Source organism: Mizuhopecten yessoensis, unplaced genomic scaffold (assembly GCF_002113885.1).
Source record: "Mizuhopecten yessoensis strain PY_sf001 unplaced genomic scaffold, ASM211388v2 scaffold8653.2, whole genome shotgun sequence".
NCBI classification, from domain to species: Eukaryota; Metazoa; Mollusca; class Bivalvia; order Pectinida; family Pectinidae; genus Mizuhopecten; species Mizuhopecten yessoensis.
This window is the reverse complement of record NW_018485985.1, coordinates 302,732-323,445: the sequence shown is the minus strand read 5'-3', so window position 1 is coordinate 323,445 and position 20,714 is coordinate 302,732. Positions and strand designations below refer to the sequence as shown.

At 35.7% G+C, this 20,714-nt stretch overlaps 2 protein-coding genes across 3 annotated transcripts in view; one reads left to right on the top strand and one right to left on the bottom strand.

The window, feature by feature from the left end:
- LOC110445105 overlaps positions 1-20,665 on the bottom strand; it is a 58,104-nt gene extending 37,439 nt beyond the window's left edge. For both annotated transcript variants that reach the window (XM_021489500.1, XM_021489501.1), the window contains exons 1-7: positions 20,576-20,665; positions 20,347-20,435; positions 17,922-18,028; positions 14,498-14,678; positions 14,042-14,178; positions 13,032-13,478; positions 10,766-11,147 (exon numbers count right to left, since the gene is read on the bottom strand). In XM_021489500.1, the coding sequence (XP_021345175.1) occupies positions 10,766-11,147; positions 13,032-13,478; positions 14,042-14,178; positions 14,498-14,678; positions 17,922-18,028; positions 20,347-20,435; positions 20,576-20,588 (1,356 nt within the window). In that variant the 5' untranslated portion in view covers positions 20,589-20,665. The remainder of the gene's footprint in view (positions 1-10,765; positions 11,148-13,031; positions 13,479-14,041; positions 14,179-14,497; positions 14,679-17,921; positions 18,029-20,346; positions 20,436-20,575) is intronic.
- LOC110445107 lies at positions 3,431-8,311 on the top strand. The gene is made up of 2 exons (XM_021489503.1): positions 3,431-4,705; positions 7,316-8,311. The coding sequence occupies exons 1-2, from the start codon at positions 4,422-4,424 to the stop codon at positions 8,097-8,099; spliced, it is 1,068 nt and encodes a 355-aa protein (XP_021345178.1). The 5' UTR covers positions 3,431-4,421; the 3' UTR covers positions 8,100-8,311.
- Positions 20,666-20,714: the final 49 nt, after the last annotated feature.

Genomic DNA, 20,714 nt, shown 5'->3' with positions numbered 1-20,714 from the left:
CCCGAGTCCTACAGTATTTATTTTTTGTTGAAATATGAAGTGGAGATAAATAGAATCTTCCCCTGCCTTGAGGGTGTGACAGAGAAATCTCCAACCCGAGGGGTGGTGTTTTTTGGTTGTCTAACCCGAGCCTCTGCCGAGGGTAAGACAACCAAAAAAATCACCCAGAGGGATGGAGATTTCTCTGTTACACCCTTAAGGTAGGGGATGATTATTTTTCTCCCATCCTATTACTTCAGTCATAGCTCCACGGACAGTAGTCAGCCATGTTTGTAAACAAAAACACATGTGGGATATGCATATCGTCATTCACTTTTGATAACGTCACAAGTACCGATGATACATTTTAATGACGTCACAATTGAACACTTGCTAATGGATACAAGGCTAGCTTTCTCCCCCTTAAGGGGGTGACAAGCTGATCTTTCCAGGCTAAAACAGGAGACACACCTGTGAAGGGTGGGAGAAAATGATGTCAATCATCCCTACCAATTTGAGTAAAAAATAGTTATGTATAACGTTAAGTTAAGTTTGTCAGGACCAGGAGTTGATCATTCCTAGACCGATTTTAAGTTAAATCGGCCTATAAGAACTTGATTTTAAGTTTAAAATAATATTTTTTCAAAATGGCAAGTGTCAGCCAAATTAGATTTTTCATCGGCCCGAAAAAAACACCCACTTTGCCATGACCATGAGTCATTCATTCCTACCGTTTCAGTTTGATTGGCCCACTAGAACTGGACTTTAAGTTTGAAATAGATATTTTCAAAATGGTGGCCGTGGCAGCCATATTGGATTTCTGTTCGACCCAAAAAATAACAACACTTGTTCAGGGAAATGTCAGTAACATTCCCATGAAGACGGATAGCAATAGGTCACTTGAGCTAAAGCTCAGGTGACCTTACAAAAAATTCAAGCGGTTTATCAGATATATCATAGGCCTACTACACCCAATTGTACTGTCGCCTATATTTCCCAAAATGTTATTTTTGCGCTAATAAATCACAAATATTTATTTGGAAACTTTTAAGCAAGGAGAATTTAGCAGCCATTGTTCCATTAATAAATTCAAATTCTTGTGTATAAGCCATTGGAAGCTCAATTAAATGATATAAAGCATTTTCACTGTAGTATGCAAATGCTTGCATAACATTTTTTCTCATCTTTATTTTCTCTTTTGTCTTTTCTTGTTTAAATCTTTCTTGACAACAAATATACACTAAAATGCTGAAATCAAAGTTTCTACCATTACAACATTAACATTCAGATTTAACTTCAAACTATGATTTTTAAAAGGCAAAACCTAGTATCAATACAATTAGACAAGGACAATTAGCATTTACTTTTTATAACCAACAAAGTTAATATACTTTCTGGTTAAAGGTCATTTCAATATAATACCAATATATTCTAAATCTATCATGGCTAACAGAGTAATCAATAAGGATCGAACACTGCATACCTAGCTGGGCAGCCCACCATCGGAGGTCAGACTCAAATCACACGGAAAATGGACTTCATACATGCAGACATTCTATAAAAGAATGTGTTTATAATTGATACACCTCATTTCAACTTATCAACAATCAATTCTTATGTTTTATTGATCACATATTGCTGCTATATACAGTGTACGGTTAACAAACAGTGAACCAGCCTAACACAGACAATAAACCAGGGAAAAGCATACCAAACATGGCCCTCATAAACAAATGAATGAGGCTCACCTAAACACTGAACCAGGGTAACAGACAAAGTAGTAGGCTCACATAAACACTGAACCAGGGTAACAGACAAAGTACTAGGCTCACCTAAACACTGAACCAGGGTAACAGACAAAGTAATAGGCTCACCTAAACACTGAACCAGGGTAACAGACAAAGTACTAGGCTCACATAAACAATGAACCAGGGTAACAAACAAAGTACTAGGCTCACATTAACACTGAACCAGGGTAACAGACAAAGTACTAGGCTCACATAAACAATGAACCAGGGTAACAAACAAAGTACTAGGCTCACATAAACACTGAACCAGGATAACAGACAAAGTACTAAGCTCACATAAACACTGAACCAGGGTAACAGACAAAGTATTAGGTTCACATAAACAATGAACCAGAGTAACAGACAAAGTACTAGGCTCACATAAACACTGAACCAGGGTAACAGACAAAGTATTAGGCTCACATAAACACTGAACCAGGGTAACAGACATAGTACTAGGTTCACATAAACAATGAACCAGAGTAACAGACAAAGTACTAGGCTCACATAAACACTGAACCAGGGTAACAGACAAAGTACTAGGCTCACATAAACACTGAACCAGGGTAACAGACAAAGTACTAGGCTCACATAAACAATGAACCAGGGTAACAGACAAAGTACTAGGCTCACATAAACACTGAACCAGGGTAACAGACAAAGTACTAGGCTCACATAAACACTGAACCAGGGAAACAGATAAAGTACTAGGCTCACATAAACACTGAACAAGGGTAACAGACAAAGTATTAGGCTCACATAAACAATGAACTAGGGTAACAGACAAAGTATCAGGCTCACACATACACTGAACCAGGGTAACAGACAATATACCAGGCTCACACATACACTGAACCAGGGTAACAGACAATATACCAGGTTCACATAAACACTGAACCACTGAACCAGGGTAGCAGACAATATGCCAGGCTCACATAAAATTGCAATGTACCAGGTTCACACATATACTGAACCAGGGGAAGAGACAAAGTACCAGGCTCACATACACTGAACCAGGGTATACGTAACAGACAATGTTATAGGCTAATATAAACACTGAACCAGGTTAAAACACATTGTACCAGGCTCACATATTCACTGAACCACTGAGGGTGTTACAGAAACTGTATCATGATTAGATACAGATGCAAGGTCACACAATAAACAAGGCTTTGACTCAGCATCTGAATAAATCAAAAACATGTACTGAGATGGAAAATACCAAAAGTGTAATACCCAAAACAGGATACAGCTGAACGAGAGAAATGTTCATCCATAAAACATATAATTTGACAAATGAGAACAGGATAACATTGTCAGAAGTCATTGGGTTTCTGTGTCATAAAAAGCATGTGAATCACAGATGCTGTGGAGTACATGTTGATGCATCAGCCCAGACAGGCATGCTAACCATTCTCCCTTGAGGAAACACTCAGGAGTCAATTAAGACCTTATCACTGGAGTAATTACTTCCATCAGAGTGGGCAGGACCTATGACTGGGGGGAACCTGCCAGTCCAACTGGGCAGTGGTCAGCCATAAGTGTCACTTTAACACTGACCACTGACAGAGCTGGTGGTAATCCTTCACACCCAGTGACCACTGACCAGAACGACACTATAAGGGGACCAGGCTAGATGGAGTGCTCCTGATCAAAACTGCCATAGGGGATCACACCATAGGTGTGTACAGATCATACATCTCTGGACCCCAAACAACCTGGTCTGACTTACAGATTTATCAACACTTTTAATTCCCGCCCATTAAAACAGCATCAAATTCATCGGTTTGTCAGTTGAGAACTCTCCAAGGGAACACATGTATGTATGCAGTGTCGATCATTCCTAGTGTTTGATAGTCACCACAGCAAAAAGGAACTGAAGGCCTTTGGAGATAAACCTGTGTGTTGACAATAGGGAGATCGTGTATCAGACAGAGCTCGTGTCTATGAGCAACAGGTAAAAAGCCTGATAACATTTGGAACCACACACTACACATACACTGTGTATGGACATCTTGTATCAGTGACGGACCTGTCATACACTGTAATACCTCTACAGACTTTTTCAGTCAAACATTTTATTGACCTTCTGGACCTTTTTCAGAACCAGAACAGTGAAACCCTGACTTACAAGGACAGTAAACAAGAATCACTGAGAACCTGTGCCAAGAAGTAAACCTTGTGATGTAGAAACCGAACCAGGTGAACTATGAACCAGAACCAGTAAACCAGTAAACCATTTAAATTGTACTATAAATGGTGAGCAGACTCATACTACGTAACACTACACATCCTCTCACATCGGGACATGAAGCTGTGAGTGTCTTCCCCATTATACATGGGACTTAACCAGACTTGTAATACCCCCACCCCAGGGGATATATAACCTTTAGGGGGTCAGCATTAATCCATGTGAAAGACAAAAAGCCCTAGAGACCTGTCACTACATTCCTGGTGTTGACAGGGGGACACCTGATATCATCTCCCACCGCCACCACCATAATTACTTTGTCCCATGGAGCTTATAAATATATACCAGTGCAGGAAGTGTTTCCAGTAGTCAGGACCTACATCAGCCTGCAGTCAGGTCCTAGGTCTCTAGTCCCTGGAGGGCTCTCATCACACACAAGAGTGGGTGTACCCGTACTCACAACAATGCAGGGGAGCAGACTACTACAGTCCCTGCTTCTTTATTTCTTATGTGGATACTGTGTCCTATCGTCAACCAGTCATGGAATTCGGCACCGTCACAAACATGGCAGTCGGAAGGAGGATGGAGATGACACCAGACAACAAGTTCTCGGTTCTAGTTGTGATAACAGTTTTGACAGCCATTTAGAAAAGTGCATGGAGCCATTCTCAAGGAAGGCTCATATTTATACCACTACGCACCCTCAGAATCCCATTGTGAAGGAAATCTTTGTTAAACATGTGTGCAGGTATGTATCATATATAGATTACTTTATATGTTTGAGTTTTAGTGTTTTTCATATTCCACTGTGAAAAAATATCATTTTAGGAAGAAAAGTCAATGGCACTAGTTATCTGGAAGCAAATAATTGTCTTGAAAGTCACTCTACATTAGGAAGATTTTTTTTTTTTTAAGTTTTCTTCTTATATAATTTCACAACTTCAGATATTCAGATATCAGCATTTTTAGTGGTCTGGCCTATCTTAATACTAAACATTGAAAAACCGATCTGTTTCCTTTTTTCGGAGTATCCTAATATAATTAATTTATAAGATAACCCATTTTTATGTGATTTATATAACAACTGATATTCTGATGGTATATATGTGTTACCTGAATAAACAATAGTGTTTACAAATTACACTAAACAAGACAACAGGTAGGTGTAAATGTCACCTAGCTGCAGTACATTATAGGTAAATACAATTACAGGTAGGAAACATTTTGTAATGTCTATACCTGTTCATTAACTCCATTTTTTTTAAAAATATGTTTTAAAAAAATGCATCAAGAAAGGACATGCACCTGCAATGTTTCCAACCAGTACTCTATTTAATAGTTCACTTTTGTCAGTTTTGTTTCTGTCTTAAATCATTTCTACATTTGCCAGACAGTTTGGCACACTCAAGGACCATTAAAATCTTAATACCTTCTTTGCGCATTTTTTTATCAACATTTTCACCATGTTGGCTATCCTTTATAAGCTGAAGTCTGACTGATTAATATCATTTATATTTTCGAACAAACTGATCTGGTACTTTTTCTTTTTAAGCAAAACAGAATACTTTTATTCCAAGCAATAGTGCTATATATTTTTTTATTCCTTTCATATAAAATAAATGAGAAAATGTGTGTATCAGTATGCATGTAGTCTTTTTTTCTACCAGACTTATTGGTTTATTTCCTCTGCCAATTTGGCGTAACCGTAACAAAACTTGACAGAGTGTGTCAAGCACCTGTACCAACTGTTTACCAATTACTACACATCTATTCTTGATTGGTTCGTCAGCAGCCAGTGTTTGTATTTTTAATTGTCTGACGAAGTGTTCCTGCTACAGTCTACTATGTAATAGGCGTATTCCGGGGAGATTACCTCATAGACAGTAAACGGCATTCAGGTGTTAATTGATGAATATTTAATGAATCTATAATTAGAAATGAGGAAATGTCTTCAATACCAGTCCTGACAATCAATACCTTGGTGATCATATGGCCACTGGCTTAAAGCCATCTGCTGTTCCCATGTCCTGGAGAAGTGGAAATTATCGTTGCATACAACAGATAGTTATTTATATCGATGATAAGGATAATAGTAAACATAGTTGCTATAAAGAATAAATTTACCTAACAATATTGGGAGAATAAAAGTGGTCTTTTGTATTAATATGATAATGTGACTTTGTGTGGGATGTTGAACGACCAATGAAGTAATCATTGATTAAGTGTCATCTATTTATTGTTCTTATCTAATACTGAAAAAAATAAATCAAATTCAATTAACATGCTAATTAATGCAATAATTTGAAGTGCCTTTAAACTTGTATGCAAAACACAATTAAATACTTAAAGAAAGCATTGTTAGCTTTAAAAGTTATCACCTCATTCACTTCTACAATTTTAAACTGGACTTGCCCTGTCATTGATTTGGTCAGGTTCAAATGTGACTTTAGGGGTGAATGGGATAAATGACATGACTAAAATGTCTAATTATTCACCTGTTAATCTTGTTACATTTCATATTTTTGTAGAACACAATAATATTTTCAAGATAAATATTGGCTTATAGGCCACATCTAGTTCATTTGTTTTCCTTTTCAACCCAAAATATGAACCATTTACTTTATCCAACATTTTAACTCATGGAGATTCTTCTAATCCATGGAACAGTTTTTGTATTAATTTTAACAAGTATGAAAATATTTGTGATCCATAGCTATTTCATGTTAGAATATTAACCAGGTTATTTGGATTTTGAAAATTTCCTATGGCCCAACCTATAATATCATACTAATCATTGCAAATTTTCACAAGTCCTGATGTCAAAATTTTATTTAAGTTCCAGGTGTGTTGCTCGTGGAATTGTACACCTGTTTCAATAATGGAGTAGATTGAATCAATGACATTGTAACAAGTGTTTTCTAATTGATTTACTAAAATACACTTACACTGTTAGAGCTATGACTAATTACAATGATGTCATGTAAGTGTGTCAGGTAATTTTACCTGACAAATCATGAATCATATTTGTGTGTCAGGTAATTTTACCTGACAAATCATGAATCATATTTGCTAACATTGTCATCCGTGCACGTGTAATGTTTTTGGCATTGTTGACTGTTCATTTTAATGTTGATTTTTTTTTGGGAGGGGGGGGGGGNTTGTTTTTTGTTTATCATTCCATGATCCATTCTCTGCTGTGGGGTATTGCTGTTATTGGGCTGGTTTATTACTATTGTAGTTTTCCAACAATATGTCAGACAGTAATGTACAGGTTTTATGTACCTTTGAAATGCATGTCAAGGGAAATTACTTGAATTTCTGAAATAACTTCCATTTTTTCTCTCTCTCTCTATTTCAGACGATACAAGAAGATGCTACACTGCATTCACCTGGTGCTAACAAACTGCCAGACAGTGACTAATATAGAGGTTGTCCAGCAAAAACTGGAACAAAGACTCTGGATAGTTGATGTGAATAAAATGTGCGACATCCAATCAGATCCCTCAACACGAAAGCATTCAGGTGGTACAAAGGGGAGTAACTCTAAACACAAAGTGATACCCTCCTCCGCGTCTCTACAACCAATCTCATCCGAAAGGGTTTCCCAATCTGTGACTCAATCAGAAATAGAATATTACAACATGAAAAGTCGCGATGCGGCTGATAAAATACCTCGCTTACAAAGCAATCACGGTAAAAACAGAGACAGTGAAGATAGCATTCCAAATATCATTCCAAAGCATGAAAGAGAACAATTTCAACAATTTGGCACTAAGCTGGTTCGGCCAGATCAGCTGACTAGACTGTCTAGCCAAAAAATACCTAGACTTGTTACATATATCAAATATAATGTGTTTCTAAACGGACAAAAGCAAGACTCTCAAGTGGAAGCAGATAAACTCCAATTAGCATCCACCGATACTAGTATTGATTCTATTTTAAAAGATGGACAACAGCCAGTGATGGTCCAGCTTTTGTACATTGACACAAACAGTGTAGATAGTGATGAAACATGGACATCATCAAAACAGTTTTCCTCGTTGAATGGCAGCCAGGGAGTCAGTGGAAGTTCCTCATTACTAAGCAATCCTGTTGTCGTTCTTTCCGTCATTTTAACTGTGATAGCCATACACAACACATAAACCTCATGCTAACTATTAAAATCATTGATATCGAGACTACAACTGTACATTAGAACATAGCTCTATTCATCCTCATTAAAACAGTGTCAGGGCCCTGATATTCAAACCATGAACAGCTTAAGAAATTGCTATTGCAACTTTTTGAAATGTAATTTTTGATAAATATTTTTAAAAATTTGCAAACATATTTGTGTTTGTTGTCATTAGAAAATTATTTCAAGCCCTTATATATTCAATTTTAGTTTTGAATTTCCATTTTTTTGAAAAATATTCTACTTTTAAAAGTTTAATTGTCGTTAAGATAACAAGACTTTGAGTAACAGGCTCAGGATTCATTGATAACAACTTTAAACCATTCACCCCTAAAGTCACATTTGAACCTTACCAAATCAAAGACTGGGCAAGTCCAGTTTAAATATGTAGGGGTGAATGAATTAATAATACTGATGTCTGCATCAGTATTTCTGTGTATAATCATGATCATGGCCATGGGCGACATAAATAAATTTTATAATAGATATCTACGTCAGTTGGAGTATTATTGTGTTTATATAGTATCAGTGAGGATATATTCTGAAATCCAGAAAATGCATTTTATGTTTTAATTAAGATAATTTGAAAGATTTATAATTGACTTTTTACCTTGATGTTGACATTACGTCTACCCGTCTTGTTTTTATGTCCTGAATGGTCTGAACTTTTTTCTGGTTGGTACATTACATTAGAACTAATCCAATCATTTGTTTCAATTTTTATTATCTTTATCAACTATACCTGACAAGTGCTTTTTTCAAATGAAGGTATCCAAAATGTTAAAAATAAAATTTCATTGTCTGAAATTGGTACAATTTATTATTATAATAACTTACACAGAAATGTTCGAACTATCTCAAACTTTGTGGTGAAGATAACTTCACAGACACATTCACACTTTAGAGTATCATAGATGCCTCATGTGTATTTATCAAAAACACAATTTCTGCAAACAATCGCAAAAATAATAGACCTTGACAACAATTTAAACAGCATTTTCAAATACCAGCTTACACCTGTTTATCATATAAAATACGTTTTGTTTATATTACTTGTCATTTTTGCCAGAAAACATGACAATAAACAAAACCTGACATTAAGAGATGATGTGAATTTTCTGACAATATTTTCATCCGTCAAATCCCTGTGTGACCTCTTAATTTTAAGTCCAATTCAAAGCAAATAACTAAAGTATTATTATCTAATACCAGCAGGCACAGAAGATTATTAAAATAACATGTTGTTTATTGGATGTGAATTATTTTACATCTATAAATTTCTCTTAAATATTTTTGATGAAAGTTCAAATGAATTGTAATAATGCAGATTTAATCTCAAAGCAAGTGACATTAATGAAATCACATTACATTGACGACATATATAATTGGAAACACACTGTTTCAAGAAAGTGTGATATTAAGATAAACATGACATTAAACAATGGATGTGATAATAAGTGGAAAGCATTGTATTTTGTATTGCTGCCTCAGAATTTATTACAAAACTGGAACTTAATAAGTGTCTTATGATATACATGTAATCTTGTTTAACATAATTAATGTTTACGTTAATACAACAAACTGTTATGATTCTGTACAAGTATGCACTTCTGTGAAATTGTATGTAGGACACATACTGAAACGGAAGTGAAACAGCGCCGCATTTCATGTTATAGAATTATCATTTTAAAATAAAAATGAATTTCATTCAATGGTTAAGTCTTTGTACTTTTTATGACTCTTTCCATGCTTAGGAAAGCTATGTACTACCATTTGTTGTGTTGACAGGATTCGATATGCCAGTTCTTTCTTCAATACCCATTATAGTGCAAGATAAAGTTCTGTAAAGTTAGACAGCTGCATGCTATATAATTTAAGCAGCTTTATGCTGTCCCGTGTAAGATGATTGAAATGTCCTATGAAAACAAATTTATATATCCCAAATAAGTGTAAATATCTTGTAAGTCTCATATGTTAAATAATGTAGATATCTCATTTTAGACAACTATTAATGTCTCATCTGTGGACGACCGGTAAAATCACAAGACCAAACTGCTCTCAACACAGAAGACATTGGTGAGTTTAATTAGTACATCACAAAACAAATTAAGGAACACATATTGCCAAGTTGAACAGGTCAAAGAGATCTAGCTAGGAGGAACCCATGTCACAAGAGGTGTCGAGATCTATGTCACTCGACTAGTAATGTAGTGGTGCTGAAGTTATAATGGATAGTTATGTGTTATCAGATCAAAATTCACATCTGATTATCCGAGCTATATTGATGATATACTGAAATAATTCAACATAAAGATGACTACTGTATAGAAAGAATCTTTCGCAGTCAAATTTTTGCTCTTCACTGACAGAATCTTTTTTTGTGTGTACTGATTTTCAAGGTTTAAGTAAATTCACACTCATTACAGAGGGGTTAAAAAAAGGGTGAAAGTTAGAATGCTGCGATAATTTAACAGTATAAAGTAGTCATCTGATTTGTACCGGATTTTCAACCTGAAAGGAATGTTGTCCCCAACCCCCCTTGAGTGGTATGCAGAAAGGGTTTGTTTCAATGTCTGTCATCAGCAAGATTTCTTGAACATTGGGGTTGGACAAAATACTATAAAGCAAACTTACCCTGGCTTCCATGATGTCAGGAATGGCGGGAAGGAAGTCTTGAGTGATACAGCGACAGAGGTCGCGCTCACACTTCACCTTGCTTTCCTTAAAAGTCTCTGCAAGGGCATCCCAGTCCTCATAGGTTGTACAGATAAGGTGCCACCTGGGGTTGACCTCAGGTAGAGGCAGGCCCAGAAAGGTCAAAGGTCGACTGTTGCTGTTTTCATTTGTATTACCCTTCAATTTAGTCTCCTCAGAATTGTTGTTGCTATTTTCTGTGTCCATTGGCACGTCCATGTTTTCATTCTTCAGCTCTTCCTTAACCTTATTTTCTTCTGCTGGTTCATCATCCTTTTTATCATCTTCATCTTTTATTTCAACGCCTCCGTCATGATTTTGTCTATGAAGGAGAGAAAAATAGAAAATGTAGTAAGAGTAATTGTATATTCTGTTCTATTTTTCTTTCAATTACTACAAGTACCTTTATAAGGCCGAGGGAAATAATATATGGATACATATATCAAAATAGTGTGATTCTCAAATATAGAACAATAAGAAACAGACAGTTTTAGTTATAAATTCTAAATGTTTTATTTTTTTCATAATGACTTATATCTCCTCAGCACATTCATAAGGTGGGCCAGGTTTGGGGAGCCTTGAATTCCCTCCTTGTACAAAAAACAGGCCCTCACAAGAGGCATTTTTTCTATTCTTTTACTGATTATATTTGCAAAGAAAAAACGTGTGATTTTTATCAAAATTTCCAAAACCATGTAAACCAGTGGAGGAAACTCATCTGCCAGTATTCACTCCCTCTAAATTCTAAATGTTAAGAAAGATTCAAAACTATTGGTACAAGTTACTTTTGTTAGAACCACTGATTTGCCACACAAGTAACAAAATGGCCATTGCCGAGACACCCCCTTATAAACAGGGAGAGATAATGTCACATTTTTTGCTGGTATATTGTAAACTGACTGTCACTATCAAGGCAAATTCCATGTCTGTCTATTGCCTGATGGGACAGGGTGTTACGGTCACTGATATATTTTAAGGTCGTCAATAGGAGAGACGGGACCGGGGACTACAGACTGCGGTGGACCAGCCTTGTCATGATCACTGTATCCAGGCAGAGAGTGCATACAGTGACTTATACATTGACTTTGCCAGTATTGGTGTATAGTTACCTGTGTGATTTCAGTATTAATATATATATCTGCTTTGTGTGATTCTTATGTTGCTGTTTATACTTACTTTGTGTGAGAGTCAGAAAGCACAGATTTATACTACTTATAAATAACAAAAACATAGTGTATATTTTGTAAATCAAATTGTGTGTAAATTGTAATCCAGTCTTAGTGTCATTCTACACCACACTTGCACTGTCACGCTCGTCCACAGTTACACAGGGGCAGTAGATTTGGTCTGTGGGCAAGTGAAAATGTATGTCTACTTGACAGACCAGTGCAAATGTTTTTATTAAACTGTTCTAACAGCATATTGCTGTATTACTTTACATCAAATACAAATAAACATTTGACAGGAAAAAGAGTGTAGTTTCTGTTGAAAAATCAAGATACTATCAAATCTTATTCCATGAAATGATCCTGTATGTATATGACAATTTTTTGGACCAGTTTATCTTGCCTATAGGCAAGTGATTTTTCAAATCCACTTTCCCAAAGAACAAGAGCTTTTGAAAAACATTTTTCTTACCCTTGCTATATATAGATATTCAGACCTCTGTGTATGTGGTCAGTCCGACTGTCAAAAGGTTGCATTGCTATACTTGTTAGTTCTTACCCTGGCTATATATAGATATTCAGATCTCTGTGTATGTGGTCAGTCCGACTGTCAAAAGGTTACATTGCTATACTTGTTAGTTCTTACCCTGGCTATATATAGATATTCAGACCTCTGTGTATGTGGTCAGTCCGACTGTCAAAAGGTTGCATTGCTATACTTGTTAGTTCTTCACCTGCTCTTTCATTTTTTAACTCCCTATTCTAGGTAATCACAAACATTTGAAACTATCAAGATTTGATTATATAAATAGTACAACAATATGAACTATTAATTTAATTTTTTATACCTCCACCTGATCAGACAGAAAACTGTAATTTGTGTTTCTTATAACTGTGATGTCGACCTTAGAATCCAAACAAACCATAAATATTTCAACTTAAGATGTAAGACATGCTATTTAGACAAATACAATATGAAGCGCAAATTAGAAGACTACATATTACAGGACACCCTGTTTGACACAAAGAAGTTCTATTACCTTTCTGGCTCGTCCTTGATATCTTGCTCTTCTGTTTTAAAATCACATTCATATTTTTCTTTTTCATTTTTAATACCCAGTCTATTTTCTTCTTCAACGTTCTCTCCTTGTTTAATTTCTTTCTTGGTTTCCTTTTCTATCTGATCATCTGTTTCTTTACTAATATTCATATCACTGATATCTTCTTCTCCCTTTTTAACATCGTCCTCCTCCTCATCTTCATCATTGTCATCTTCTTCATCTTCATCCTCCTCAAAAGTCTGCTCCTCAAGAGCCCTGAGGCGACTACTGACCCGAGTAGAAGTACGAGAAGATGTTCTTTGTGCTTGCTTTGTTTCCCTCTTCGATTTAGATTTAGCCGTCTTTGTGCTTTTTCTTCCGCGCTTTTTACCTTTCCCTTTTGCTTTTTTATCTTTTTTATCTTTTTCTTTCATCTTTTTTCTACCCCTAGAATTTAACAGAAACATGGATGTTGAACTAAGATACTTACAAACATATTTAAAGAGAGCTGGCCAGGACTAAGAGTCTAAACACAAAATTTGTCAGTGAAAAGTAGTGAATTGCTTGTTAAACAAATAGTACACATCATTTTTCTTTTTCAAGTATACAAGTAAATATTGTAAATAGAACACATTAATGATTACGTAAATATTTCAAAGGCACAACTGCCAAATAAATAATAATTTGTTTGATTTCGTAAATCTTCAAAGAATAAAACTGAAACCACTTTTCTTCATTTTTTCTGCAAATGATATGATACACAATTTGTGACAAGGATCCAAAGGTTGTCTCCCTTGTTTATGGTCAAACACAAAAAATATTTAACTCTAAAGACCTTGTTACACCCTAAAAGTATCCTAACAAATTTCTTCTCAAGTTCAGATAAAACCAAGAAATTCTGACAACATCATATGTTATTTTGTATAACAAAGATCAAAACTGACATTGATAGAAAAAAACAATGTCGGTAGATCATGAAGAGTGACCATGTCCTCGTCCCTTAAACATACTTTTGTTCCTTGACTGGTTCTTCAACAACTGGTTCTGCATCTTCCTTGTATAATCTACTGCCATAGAAATACCAGTAGGTGGCACCACAGCTGTCTTTACCAAGGGCCTCAACTCTCATGTTCTCTCCTTCAAATCCCTGCAACACATGCATCATATACAGTCAAATTTAGACAATAAAAGGGATTAAATCTCTTGCTGTCTATTTAAATCGGTTTCATAAAGAAATCATAGTAAACAGTGAAGTCTTAGGCAAAAAAAAAGTAGTAGTGTTTTTGCTTTAAGCTTTCAATTTAAAATCATAAGTCTGCCTAAAGGTAGAATAAAATTCATATTTTGCAATGGTTTTTTTACAAAACATATTAGAGGCAATTTTTTTATATAAATATTAACTAGGGAATGCCCTGGTAATAAAATCAAAGTATTTTCCCCTATTGAGTATCATGTTGAAACTCTACCTTTAACTGGTCCATGACATCAAGAGAATCGAGCCTGGAGTCACACAGATGCTGCAGAATCTCCGCTTTCTGTCGCAAACCCACTTCCCTGAACTGTTTATCCTCTAGAGGATTCTGTATCTTCAGTTGGATTGCCAATCCTTTCATGATGTCTTTCAGGTAGATTTCAAAGTTGTAGGGTCTATAATTTGAAAGAAACTTAAATAATAGGTATCAACATGAACTTTAAAAGATATCTTCAATATCCTGTTTTAAAAGAAAATTTACACAAGACCAAACGATGTTTTACTCTATAGCATTTTTAGGATTTTGGTCTCTTGCACCAACATCTCTGGTAAAAGCAGACTTTACCCGTCCCCATCCTGATTTTAAAACAAGAGGCCCATAAGGGCCTGTATTTCTCACCTGAATATGTTTAAAATAATTGGTATAAAGTAAAGATATAGCACTCCATGGTTAGGTGCTGTAAGTACCGTAAATTTGCGCGTATGGTGCACACTTTTTTTTGTTATATATTGTCATGTAAAAAAGGGGGTGCGCACTATATGCAGGAACAAGTCATTCTTGCGTTATCGTTCTCGAGGTTCTGGTCCGCCATATTGGATTACCTCCCTTCAAATAGTTTTATTTTGAATCGTTGGTCATATATGATAAGATATTGAAGATTAAAATAACAACAAAGAATGAAATTTTTTGGCAACACAATTTTCACCTTCTCTTAAATGATTAAAATCGGTAATCTGTGGTCATGACTGCTGATTTGGCGACAAACACTAACATTTTTACAGGTAAGTTGACCGGAGGGCATAGGCCTACCGTCTGATCCCGGACAAAAGGCTAGGTAGGATCGCCATGCTTCAGCGAAAATTATTGACACTTCTTAACACCACAGTTAATACAAATTACAATGCAGTAATTAGCTAACACTCTATCAGTGATTACCGATTAACAATAGCTCTACTGCAAATTAATTGAAATTACTTGCAGTCGCAATCGAAGCCCCACTGCACTGTTAGAACTACAGACTGATTTGACCGTAAACGGATTATAAAAAATATGTTTATACTAGAAGTGTGGACATTCAACACATGTCCTTCAAATCTTCCCGAAAGAAATAAATAAAAGCAGAATACCCTATTTGTATGATGATTCATAATATTGAAATAATTCACGAGGTTATCGATCACGTCAACATGAAAGTCGAGCCGGGAAAAAAATGCACACTAGTACTGTTAGGCCTAGCGATTTGGTAAAAACTAACATGGAACGGAGCCTATAATTGAAACATTACATTTTTGTAATTATGAGAAAACCACTGAGATGTCGAAACATAAGTTGATCGACGATTCTCTGGCATCTCTTTACTCTACGCTCTAGCTACACTTTCTTCGTTTGGTTTCTGCTTGATTCGTCCACCAAGCAGTACGGATGGAGGCCTTCATGGGCTTGTTGACTCCAATCAATCAATCGTTAATTAATCGGCGTTATAAACACCAAGCTACTTTTGATGCTACTTTTCCAGTTTGATACCGTTTATTTTTAGGATTTTTTTCCAAAATTTTTTTAAATTTTATTTTCATCATTTTTTTTACAAATCTGACCCCAAAAACATACCTGCACACTATACCCGCAAATTTACGGTTCATATGAAATTTCAGAAATATCCATCCAGTACTTGAGATATAGCAAGAACAAATTTCAAACAGAGCCCCACCCCTAGGTTGGTCATACCCACCAATTATACAAAATTGAATCCCCTTGGCCCAAGGTTGCTCCAGACTAAATAAGGAGAAATCCCTTTATCCTGATGGTCGAATAAGGACTTTCAAAGGTTTTACCTCTATTTCCCCCATTGGGCCCGCCTCTCTGCCTCCAGGGGGGTCAGACACACCGTTTATACAAAATTAGTTCCCCTTCACCTAAGGATGCTTCATACTAAATTTTGACAAAATCCTGTCATTCCTACAGAGGAAGGATTTTGAAGAATTTGCTATGTTCCCCTATTGGGCCCCTCCCTTCTGCCCCCAGGGGGCCACACTCGCTGTTTATACGAAATTGAGCCCCTTTTGCCCAAGGATGCTCCAGACTAAATAAGGGTAAAATCCCTTAATCCCTATGGTAGAAGAAGGATTATAAAGCCTCTATTTCCCCTATTGGGCCACACCCCTCAGGTCACAGCGGGGCCACACCCACCGTTTATACAAAATTGGTTCCTATATACCCAAGGATGCTCCACACCAAATATGGACCAAATCCTTTCATTCCTACAGAAGAAGAAGGATTTTAAAGAATAATTTGATATGTTTCCCTTATTGGGCCCCGCCCTTCAGTTGCCAGGGGGGCCAGATCCACTGTTTATACAAAATTGGTTCCCCTTCACCCAAGAATGCTTCTGACCAAATATGGACCAAATCCTTTCATTCCTACAGAAGAAGAAGGATTTTAAAGAATTTGCTATATTTCCCCTATTGGGCCCCACCCCTCAGCCCCCAAGTTTATACAAAATTGGTTCCCCTTCACACAAGGATGCTTCACACCAAATATGGAACAAATCCTTTCATTCCTACAGAAAAAGAAGGATTTTAAAGAATTTGCTATATTTCCCCTATTGGTCCCTATCCCTAAGCCCTCAGGGGGGGCACACCCACCGTTTATACAAAATTGAGTCCCCTTGGCCTAAGGGTGCTCCATACCAAATTTAGTCAAAATCTACTTAGCTGTTCAGGACTAGTAGCGTTATAAAGGAAAAGTTGACGGATGGACGACGGACGCTGCGGTATGGCATAAGCTCACCATGGTCCTGCGGACCAGGTGAGCTAAAAGAACAGAAATGACAACTTTCCTATACTTATTACTCTGTGAGTCACAATTTTCTACATCCCTTACCCACATCACTTGTATGTCCTAACAATTCCAGTATTTTTGCGCTATCACAAAGAGACAAATACACCAACATACACCAACTCCGACACACAAACATACATGTATGCGTACACAACACAGGTATAGGCATGTCCTTAAATTACCTTATCTATTGATAGGACATTAAACCTTTTACTATTTTGGATTAAGTACCTGTACCTTTGGGCCAAAAAAAGGGAAAATTTGGCAACATACATTTGATTATAAAATCGTAAAAAATAAAACTTTAAATATATTTTATGGAAACATTTGGTTTCTAAATAAATGGGTCTTCTTTTATTCTTCATATATATTTCCCAATGTCCTCTAAAGCACTTGCAAAGGAAAAACTGAGGTAATTTTTCCATCAGAGAAAGGGCAATTATTCAGCCATCAATGACATCTAGTAAAGTTGATGTCTATATAATTTCTGTAACTCACCTCTTGCACAGTCTTTCTTATGGTAATGTCTTAACACTATACACTGTACAACTTGTTGCCGTCCTATAGTTATCATACTTACTCAATATCATCCCTGCCATAACAACCTTGTAGGAGTCGACAGAACAGGTCCTCAAGAAAGGGACTGCCTTCCTCACTTGCAGCAGCAAGGAGACCATCTTCAAGGTCCTACATTTTAATAGACAATAGACAATATTTAAATATACACATACCATTTAAAATCATAATCGATAATCGGTTTGTAATCAAAAGTTAACCATTTAACGATCGATTGCATTTAATCGATTTATAACTTTACGTGACTGAATTTGAACACCCAAATGAAGTGATAACACTGATGTTACACCAATAAACAGAGTCGTAAACTATACGCTAGGTTTCATTCTTCTATAATGAGTGGATTTCATGCAGCGTTTATGCAGTATTGTCAATCATATAATATCATTTATTTTTGCCTTGTTTTACAGCCATATTCAGACTGCTTCCCCTAGCAAAATAGAGCTTTATTTTCCCATGATCCACAACTAATCATAATTTTAAGACAAAAACATTTAAGAAGAAATATGCACAACAAAAAATGTTTTTATGTTAAATCAGTTGTAGCACTGTTAAACTGTTAATAACTGTTACAAGAATCCCAAAGTGTGGAAATGCAATCGGTAGCAAAAAGGACTAGGTAATTTAAAGTTAATTGGCAACTCCTACCATCTTCTAAATCTAAAATCTCCTTGATACATCCATCTATTCTACACTCTTGGAAATATGTCATAACAAAATAGTAGGCTCCATACAGATGATACAAGTAGACTACTTAGATATACAACAAAAGAATCATTTATTCGCATGATGGTAAAATTGACGGCTTTGAAGTTGGTACCACTTTTATATGTAATTTTTAAAAGTACAAGTAGCAGCCTAGCAATTGGTCAGTTTTATGAACCAAACATATAGCAAACTGCCTTCAAATTTGTCTCGACATATTCCAAGGGTGAAGAGAAGACATGGTTTTGGATTTCGAAAGATGAACACACAAACACCAGTGATTGTATCTTTAAAATATGGTAATGAATACAGTATGCCTAAAATGAACAACACTGCATCATACAACAGTTTTGTGATTTAGATGGATTACTACAATAGCCTGTATGTCAAATCTGTATAACGTGGTGATAGATTTTGATAAGCATCTCAAAGACACCCTTTAAGATGCTTAAAGGGATTACATATCTTCTATTACAAGGGATTACATATCTTCTAGTATTCTATGTAAGGTTGCATAAAATACATAACATGTGTCTCACTGCAAACTAGCAAATAATCTAATGAAAACTCAGTGACTAGGTTTATTTACACATGGAAGCTGTTGACCAAAAGATTTATAAACATCATGTATTGTAAGAGCACAAACTGAGGCAATTACAGACTTCTTTTCTATTTTTTAATAATATATTATTTTAGAAACGATAACCCAGACCAAAGGTAACACTTAATTACAGTTAGGTACGGAAAGGTTAAGTTAATAGATCCGGTCAAGATAAGGCTGTGATTTGTAAACTATATCCTTAGAAGTATGAACATAATAAACAAAAAATAAAACCCCTCATAAATAAGAAATAAAGAAGGACAAAAAAGACACCTTCTAAGTGTACACAATCTAAAATGGGTTTAATTAAGGGGCATAGGACTTCAATAACACATATTGAAAAAAAATGTCTATTTTTACTTACACTGTCAAAATAACTCAGACAAGCTAAATTGAACTGTTATAATCATGTCATACACACTAAATGTGATTATATCAGCACCTAAAAGGTCACTACAGCTTGTACAATCAAAGGGGTATAACTCCCACTAGATGAAAGAATACTAGGTAATCCATCAATTGATAAATATCACAAGTATTTGTCTCAATTTCTGTTTTTCTCCAAATTTATTTCAATTATAACAATGACAGTTCCAAAATGGGTACACTGAAAATGTCAAGTTATATAAAAAATGTAACAATGTATACAATATTTAAACTGCGTAATATTACATACAGTTAAACAATAACAATGATTTCTAAGAAATATGATCTGAGATTTACTGCCTAACCAGTAATGTGCAAATGCACACACTGATATGAAATTTTAATGTTGTGCTTTAATAGCAAAATAAAAAAGATGAATAAATTAGCTGTGAACCAATATCTCTTCATTTCTTATATACAAATACATGCTTTACAAATATTATGTACTTTATGTAATATCAGCAGTGATCTTAATGACATTATGAAGTGTTTAGTACAACACACGTTTCAACTTGCTACTCGAAAACGTTAAAACATTAAATATCCACATTTTAATGATTATTGTCTGCCAATAAATGTACTGCACTGCACAACAATGACATTTTCATTTTGAGCCATTTGATCTTGCATTCTGGAACCATTACAGAGGAATATCGGTATAAATGAATTGTAGTGAATTGATAAAAAATAGTATTACCTCTATGTCGAAGTCTGGTAGCTGAAAAGCAGCTCGGAATAGCGAGCAGAAATGTGCGATGCTGGGAATCTCCCACCATGACCGTAGAGCTGCAAAAAAAAATATGACTTGTCAGATCACTGATTTCTATTAATTACGGATTCAAAGTACTCAAATTATCAGTCAAAATTAGGAATTTATGCTAAGTGAGCAAATATGCACAGTAATTAATAGGTGTATTATCATTTACCGTCCATTTGCATGCGTTGTTCCTGTCCCGATATCGAAAGCAGGGATACCGTTCAAACACTCGCCACTACGATCATGCCCGAAGCCGGTTACTTCCGGTACTCATGCCAATCACTCTGGTGGGTATATATTGAAATGAG